The sequence below is a fragment of the Lagenorhynchus albirostris genome, chromosome 5 (assembly GCF_949774975.1).
Source record: "Lagenorhynchus albirostris chromosome 5, mLagAlb1.1, whole genome shotgun sequence".
NCBI classification, from domain to species: Eukaryota; Metazoa; Chordata; class Mammalia; order Artiodactyla; family Delphinidae; genus Lagenorhynchus; species Lagenorhynchus albirostris.
Window position 1 is genome coordinate 74,633,190 of NC_083099.1, and position 8,284 is coordinate 74,641,473.

Here is an 8,284-nt window from a genome sequence, read left to right on the forward strand (position 1 = left end):
ACCTATGGCACGTGACCACGGTGCTGCGCGCCGCCAGAGTTTGGCAGCTGAATGACTTCTCCTTAAAAGGCAACAAAGCCTTTTCAGGACAGTGCTGTTCACCCTCGGAGTCAAAATGAAGACTGGCGGTAAGAACTTAAGTCATTTCTGGAAAGAGATAAAGGAGTAGAAGGAGGAAAGGAGTATGGGGGGTGGTGGGGGACAAAAGATAAAGAGAAGGAAGAGCTCTCTTCTCCTGCCTTTGTGTTCGCAGTCTTTCTCTTCCTGGCTAGGATCCGAGAGTTTCCGTTCGCCCTACTGCTATGTGGTAAGAAGGAAAGATACCCACTTGTTGGCGAATCAAATCTGGGGTATTCGAGGCGGGGGTAGTCCTCCAGTCGGGCTTCACTTTTCCCGCTACAGCACCCGACGCCGCCGGAACCAAGCTAAGGTGTTTCTATGGCAACGCAGAGCTTTGGAGGACCTGTTCTTCTCCTTTAGCTGGCTACCATTTTGCCTCCCTCTGTTCCAAAGTATATAGTACATGTTGCAGTTTACAAAGATAAAAGGACTTAGGGAAATAATTGTACGAGTGCTCTTGAACGTGGCTTATTTCAGTCAGAAGACGATTTCTGAAGCTTATTTTTTTGGCGGTGGCGGGAGATACCTAAATGGGGGGGGCGGAGAGGTGTTTACCCACGAGGCCACGCGGCGGGGCCTTCTGTTTCTTTTTCAGCCATCTTGGACGCTGTGGAGGTGTGTGGCGTTTCCGCGGCTGAACTTTGGGGGCAAATAAGTGGGGTCGGCTCGGCTATATGCCTCTCATGAGATGCTGGTGCGGCTCCGAGGCTCTACCAGCTAATGATTTCTATGGATTCCAGCAACAGGGAGGACAGGATGGAGGAGATACGGGACTGATGGTGCTGGTCCCCTGACCTCCGAGAATGGGTGCTCCGGTAACTGGAGTTGCTTGCGGTCCCTAGCGGAATAAAATATAAAATAGATGCATTTTGTCTGGCAGCAGTGGCACTTTTAGGCAGGGTTCTTTGTTCATTTACTCCCACCTCAAACCTGGCTTTGCCTGTTTACTATGTCTTTCCTTGCTTTTCTTTCCCATTCAGTCTTTAAAAGTCTTGTTCTCTGCGTGCTTCTCTGGCTCCTTGATCTTTTTTTTTCCCATGATCGTGGCGTGAAGTTTATTAAGGCTTTCTTTTGGGGTTTCTAGGAGTTACTTCCTGTAGTGTACTGTCTTGCTACTTTAGGTTTTGTCTTCCTTTTGGAATTTGCTTAGTTATCAGGTATTCTCTGAGTTTGGGGCGCTATTCCAGAGGAGACTAGGTGGGAAACGAGCGTTGCAAGATTTTAAACTGATTTATTTTTGTTTTAAGGCCTGCTGGGAACAGGACTTCTAAAACGACAAATATGTCTGGAAGGTATGCGTTTTAAATATCATTGCTTTGTACTTGTAGTTTGTTTATTAGGCGTGAGCCTACATGTGAGTTTAAAACTGGTGGGGAAAAAATTTAGATGTTTGCTATATAGGTAACTTCCAGGTGGTTGTCATTACAAGCCAAATCATACCTGTGGTTTGTTGAAGTTAAGTGAGATCTTTTAACAGCTTATGATTAACAGTATATTTTGTCTTAGGCTGTGGTCCAAGGCCATTTTTGCTGGCTATAAGCGGGGTCTACGGAACCAGAGGGAGCACACAGCTCTCCTGAAAATTGAAGGTGTATATGCTCGAGATGAAACTGAATTCTATCTAGGCAAGAGATGTGCTTACGTGTACAAAGCAAAGAAGTAAGTTGATAGTATTGTGCTTTTTGAATTTTCACTTGATTGGTCTCATTTGAAGTTAGTTAAGTAAATGGTACTGTTGTGGTTTCTACTTTGGGAGTTCAAGGAAATTCATGGTTAGTGTTGGATATAGGTGTCTTCTGCACTTAGAAAAATTACAGCTATTGTTTTAAGGATGGCATCAGGTCCCTGTATTATGATCTTAAGGTTTTATAGAGCATTTTTCATATCGCTTAATTCATTTTGTTGATCTCTTGAAGTTAAAATTTTTATAGATGTTTAAAGATGTTATCTCTAGAGCATTGGTTCTTAAGCCCATTCCAGATCAATTAAAATCTCTGGGATAGAGGTGGGGGCGGGGGTGGAAGCAATGGGTGGACTATTGTGTATTTAAATTGGTTTTAAAAAGATCTTTGGGAACATGTTTTCATCTCCCCCATCCCCCTTTCCTCCTGCAACCAGAGTGATCCTTTAAATTTTTTAATTTTTTTCCCACTCGTGGTTTGCAGGATCTTTAGTTCCCTGACCAGGGATTGAACCCGGGCCCTTGGCAGTGAAAGCGTGGAGTCTTAATCACTGGACCACCAGGGATTTCCCAATCCTTTAAAATTATAAGTCAAATCATCTGTACATTGCTCAAATTCCAACTCTTCCCCATCTCATTTAGTAAAAGCTAAAGTCATTAAGGAGCTTCTAAGACCCTATGCATTCAGGGCTCCCTCTGTCCTCTCTTAACCCAGCTAGGATTCATCTCTTGGCATCGTTTGCCTTTCCACAAGCCAGGGACACAACCTCCGTTTTTAACACAAGCTGTTCCCTTACCTTCGAGTCTTTTTTCTGGTGTTAGCTTCTTAGTAAGGCCTTCCCTGGCTATTTAAAATTACAAACAAGTTCCTCTCTCCCTACACTCAAAATGTCCTCACATTTCTTGTCCCCCCCTTCCCTGCCCCCTCCGCATATTACAGCTATTACCGTTTAAGCTAGGGTTGAGGGCAACTGGTCTATAAGTCACCTTGATTTTGTACCACACTATACTGGTTGTCTGGGTTCTCATGCCTTTTTTAATCTTCTTTTAAAATCAGCAATACAGTAACTCCTGGTGGAAAACCTAACAAAACCAGAGTAATCTGGGGAAAGATAACTCGTGCTCATGGAAACAGTGGCATGGTTCGTGCCAAATTCCGAAGCAACCTTCCTGCTAAGGCCATTGGACACAGAATCCGTGTGGTAAGTACATTATTAGCAATGTGGCACCTTTTGAATCAAACTAAGCTCACGGTGTTTGGCTTTGACTACTAAGGACTATTGTGATTATAAAATGTCACCAATAGATCATGCTGTAAAATTAGGGGCTACTGTGTAAGTGTATTATGGAACATTTTCTTGGCATTATAAGAAAAGTGAAGGCAAAGGGTTCAAATGGATTATGCCTAGATTTCAGGTAATTGCTAAAGCTGCCTGGGGGTGGTGGGGAATAGCACAGTTGACCCTTGAACAACGCAGAGGTTAGGGGCACTGTGAGAAATCCACGTACAACTTTACAGTTGGCCTCTTCATCTGTGGATTCAGTCAACTGCGGATTGTGCAGTATGCATTTACTGAAAAAAAATCTGTATATAAGTGGACCCGCACAATTCAAACTTGTGTTGTTCGAGGGTCACCTATTTAAATGAACAATTTTATGGCAAATATATTTATTGGGCTCTGAAGTAATTGCTAGAAAATAAAAATTCAGCATACCTTTTCCTGGCATAATTAATATTTCCGATCTCTTCATCATGACAGTCTTGTTCAAATAGGTATTTTATTTTATAGAGGAAAACCAATGCTCATGTCCCAGGACTTCAACTACAGATTCTGTGATATTTTTAACAGGATAGCTCCTGTTTTCTTCAGTTAGGATCCATTTTTATTTTATTTTATTTTATTTTATTTTGCGGTACGCGGGCCTCTCACTGTTGTGGCCTCTCCCTTTGCGGAGCACAGGCTCCGGACGCGCAGACTCAGCGGCCATGGCTCATGGGCCTCACCGCTCCGCGGTATGCGGGATCTTCCCGGACTGGGGCACGAACCCGTGTCCCCTGCATCGGCAGGCAGACTCTCAACCACTGCGCCACCAGGGAAGCCCTAGGATCTATTTTTAATAGACATGGCTACATCCTTGGGGTCACAGGGTACTTTTGAACCCTGCTGAGCAGTTGAGATTTCTCATCAGAGGAGATTTTTACTATCATTAGAGGAAGCAAAATTAAATGGACTCTCAGGTTCCCAGTACTGGTTCTTAGTTAAAGAATGTTCACCTAGAAACTGAAGGCTCTAAAAATTTAGTTCCCTTCCCAGTAGGCTATAAGTCATTGGGTGCCTTTCAGAGATGGGTAATGGGACAATGGGAGATTTATTCATGTTGTGGTATTCAATAACTGTTTGTATATAACATGCACTTAATGACATTATGTTCTTTCCCCCCACACCAGATGCTGTACCCTTCAAGGATTTAAACTTACTGAAAAGTAAATAAATAAAAGTGTGGATTTGTTCCCTTGTATTTTTGTTAACACGGCTTGAAAAATTCTTTGCCCTGAATTCAGTTGCGAAGTGCTTAAATGGTGGTGGTTATCGGGCATTTTCAGAGTATACGGGAGCCCAGAGAATATGGCAATTACAGAGATTTAGACAACAGGAGGGTTTTGATGAGGATAGGATGTATCTGAATATAAGACCTTAAATGTTGGGGGGAAGGTTACAAGTAAGCTTTATTTGGGGACGGTGGAAAGGAGTATCTTGGAAGGTTTACAGTGATGGAGTGCTGGAACCTAGCCTATGAAAAGTTTTTGGACAAGTGGAGATACCCGCAGGAAGGATAGAAGTCAGTTTTTAGCCAGTATTGATATACACCATGAAATTTTTCCAGATTTCCACATCAAATGGATCTATAACTTTTCCCCTTATTTCAGCTATGGTACTGGTAACTGCCTCCCTCATTAAATTGAAAGAAACTGAAAATATCTTAACTTCCTAAAGTACCTTGTAGTAGCATGCACTTGCTTAATATAGATTGGTTGGGAAACTTGGGGCTTAAAAATGGTAGTTGGGAGAAATTTGAATGAGGATTATATTGATGGTATTTGGCAGCTCATTTAGATGAGATATCCTTGGGGTTTGTGACTGGACAAAGCATCCAGTATATAACACTTGACTGGGAATAATGTCTCAGTTGAAAGTGTCCCTAAATTGCCACATACCTTAAAAAATCTTGGTGGGGGGTGGTCAGGATTGCCTGGACAGGGTTGCTGTCCTTTACTCCATGTTTTAATAGTAAAGTGCAGGATTGAGACGTTTTGGCATGATACAAAGGCAACTAAGCAGGGCTGCAGAATATTTTTAAATCTCAGAATGTGCTGAATACAAGTTTGAACCAAGGCATCAGTTCGAGTATGGAGGATTTAGGTGTTTGATGCAGTAGCAGGTACTCCTTTTATTAACCAACAGATCTTGACATTCCACTGAAAATACCAACAGAAAACTGGGAGTTTACCAAACAGCACCCCTTTTAACAGATTTTAATTGTATTTGTTTTCTCTAAGAAGCAGATTCTAAAAAATTATTAGCATGAAGGCGTACAGCAGTTCTACGGTTTGCTTAGTTTAATGGTGGCCCTGAAGCCAAAATTGCTGTTGGAAGTCACCGAAAAGGGGCTTGTGTTTGTACTGCCAGTCTTATTTGTCTGGCAGCAACCCTCAGGAGCCATGGCCTCAAGACAAACGAGGTGGATGGTAAGGAGAAGCAGCTTGGAGTCATTGGTCAATTATGCTCTCTTCGTGGGATCTAAGCAGTTCATTTCATGGCCCCACAACTTGAAATTTGGTTAGGGGACTTCCCTGATGGTCCAGTGGTAAGGAATACGCCTACCAATGCAGGGGATGCAGGTTTGATCCCTGGTTGCGGAACTAAGATCACACATGCCGCGGGGCAAGTAAGCTCGCGTGCCACAACTAGAGAGAAGCCTGTGCACCACAAGGAAGAGCCTGCATTAAGACCCGACACAACCAAAAGACATATTAAAAAATAAGGGGGGTGGTGGTGCTTCTCTGGTTGCACAGTGGTTAAGACTACCTGTGCGGGGGACATGGGTTCAAGCCCTGGATCGGGAAGATCCCATATGCTGCGGAGCAACTAAGCCCGTGTGCCACAACTACTGAGCCTGCGCTCTAGAGCCCATGAGCCACAACTGCTGAAGCCCGTGCGCCTACAGCTCATGCTCCGCAACAAGAGAAGCCACCACAATGAGAAGACCGCACACTGCAACTAGAGAAAGACTGTGAGCAGCAACAAAGACCCAACGGAGCCAAAACATAATTTTAAAACAGCCAACATAAACTAAAGGTTAACTACTTTGTTGTGCCAGTTAAATAGCTGTACTCTTGGGAATCTTCGAATAGAGGAAGAGATGCTTGGGGGTGGTACTTCAGAAAAGAGAAATGGCACAAACATTGCGAAACCAGAAGGCACTTGAACAATTTAACTGGGTTATGTAGTGTGACTGAAACCAATTGGAAGTAATTGGAAGGTAAGTCTAGAAAACTACCAGGTGCCAGGATTTTAGACAATAGTCTTCTTTTCTTTTTAGCAGTACGTGGGCCTCTCACTGTTGTGGCCTCTCCCGTTGCGGAGCACAGGCTCCGGATGCACAGGCTCAGTGGCCATGGCTCACGGGCCCAGCCGCTCCGCGCTCCGGATGCACAGGCTCAGTGGCCATGGCTCACGGGCCCAGCCGCTCCGCGGCATGTGGGATCTTCCCGGACCGGGGCACGAACCCGCATCCCCTGCATCGGCAGGCAGATTCTCAACCACTGCGCCACCAGGGAAGCCCTAGTCTTTATTTTTATTTTTTTGGCTACACTGCCCATGACATGTCGGGGATCTTAGTTCCCCGACCAGGGATGGAACCCTTCCCCCCTGCATTGGAAACAATGAGTCTTAACCACTGTACTGCCAGGGAAGTTCTAACAATATTCTTGTATTAGAGTGTCACTGGAGAGCTTGAGTGACAGGTGACAAGATTCATATTTTAGAAAGATCCCTGTGGCAACCCAGCATAAACTGAAGGAAGGGAAAACCAGGTAGGCTTTGCAGTCTTAACTGAGATATTTGAGTACTTTAATAGAGCAGACTAAACATTAACCGAATGTTAAAACCAATTGATTGTAGAGAGGAGTCTTCAAAACTAACTTCCTAGCTTTGGTTGCTGAGCGGGTAACAGTGCATTTACAAAGTTGGGGGACTAGGAGACGGTTGGGGGCGGGGAGTGAGAGCCTGTATTACGCTTTTCTGAACCCATAGCGAGGTTTGGTCAGTGCAAAGGCAGTCCTCAAGCCAAAGCTACATTGGAGGAGTTGAATGTTTCACAGAAATGAACTTAAAACGGCTAGCAGCTTGTCCTTTAGACTATTGAAACTGCCCCTCCACCAGCATGACACTGCCTTTACCGCTAGGAAACTGAGATGACCGGTATCATTCTTTACTCACAATCCGCAATTTCTTTGTGGTTTTGTGTAGATAGTACGTTATAAAGTGATATATTTTGTTTGAAATCCCAGCTTCCACTAGTTGTGGGATGATAGACACATCTAATGAGTCTACTGGTAAAATGCCCCAACCATTTTTTCTTTAAAGTACATTGTCTTCACCAATGAATTGTAAATTCCTGGGGATTTTCTGTCCTTTTTTTTTTTCTACTACAGTTCCTAGCATAGTAATTTACAATATTCAGTTCCTGAAATGACTGTTACAGCTCGGTGCTTTGAGTCCCTGGTTTTAATTCTTTGTTTTGTGGGCCACAAGATTTGTCCCAACTTAACAATTTCTTATAGTTCCTCACGGCTCAATTTTTAAGGTAGTTGCCTTAATGGCAAAGATCTACCTAGTCTCCGGGGTTAATGCAGTTGCAATTCTTACATTCATAGAAGTTAAGGGATGGGCTTGAATAGTAAAGAACACATTTGATTTTACAGAAAATGACTTTCATTAAGTGGGTCTAACACGATATTGTAAATCAACTAAAATTTTTTTTAAAAGTAGGTCTAGAATTGGTGACTCAGGATAAGTAAAAATGAAAATTACATTCCACTTACCTTTTATACAGAGAGCTAACCATAAAAGATTTTGCATGTGTCTAAGCACCTGGCACCTAGTAAGTGCCAGGTGAATAACTGAATTAAAAAGTGAAAAACTGCCTCAGTAAGGACACCGACGTATCAACATCCCATTACCAACAGCACCCACTAGTCTTCCCACAGCTCAGCTCACGTGGGCCGCCAAGTGGCTTTTATTGGCTGGTTTCGCGCGAAAGAGACGCGATGGACGTGATGCAACTCAGCGTCTTCCGCGGTGAACTTCTTATGGGTGACGCTAGCCAATCAAAAAGCACCTTTCCACCGCCAAGTCCCTCCACCTGCCTCGAGAGGCGAGGGGCGGGGCTGGCGCTGGGCGCGGAGGCGTCACGTACTCC

General features: G+C 43.9%; 2 protein-coding genes across 2 annotated transcripts in view; one reads left to right on the forward strand and one right to left on the reverse strand.

Moving 5' to 3' along the window:
• Window positions 1-408, reverse strand: part of IQCG (IQ motif containing G) — a 41,657-nt gene extending 41,249 nt beyond the window's left edge. Inside the window, exon 1 of the mRNA XM_060150433.1 lies at window positions 329-408. The gene's annotated coding sequence lies outside the window, so the exon portion shown is untranslated. The remainder of the gene's footprint in view (window positions 1-328) is intronic.
• A 507-nt stretch (window positions 409-915) lies between these two features.
• Window positions 916-4,331, forward strand: RPL35A (ribosomal protein L35a). The gene is made up of 5 exons (XM_060150435.1): window positions 916-935; window positions 1,368-1,412; window positions 1,627-1,779; window positions 2,859-3,003; window positions 4,251-4,331. The coding sequence occupies exons 2-5, from the start codon at window positions 1,402-1,404 to the stop codon at window positions 4,272-4,274; spliced, it is 333 nt and encodes a 110-aa protein (XP_060006418.1). The 5' UTR covers window positions 916-935; window positions 1,368-1,401; the 3' UTR covers window positions 4,275-4,331.
• Window positions 4,332-8,284: the final 3,953 nt, after the last annotated feature.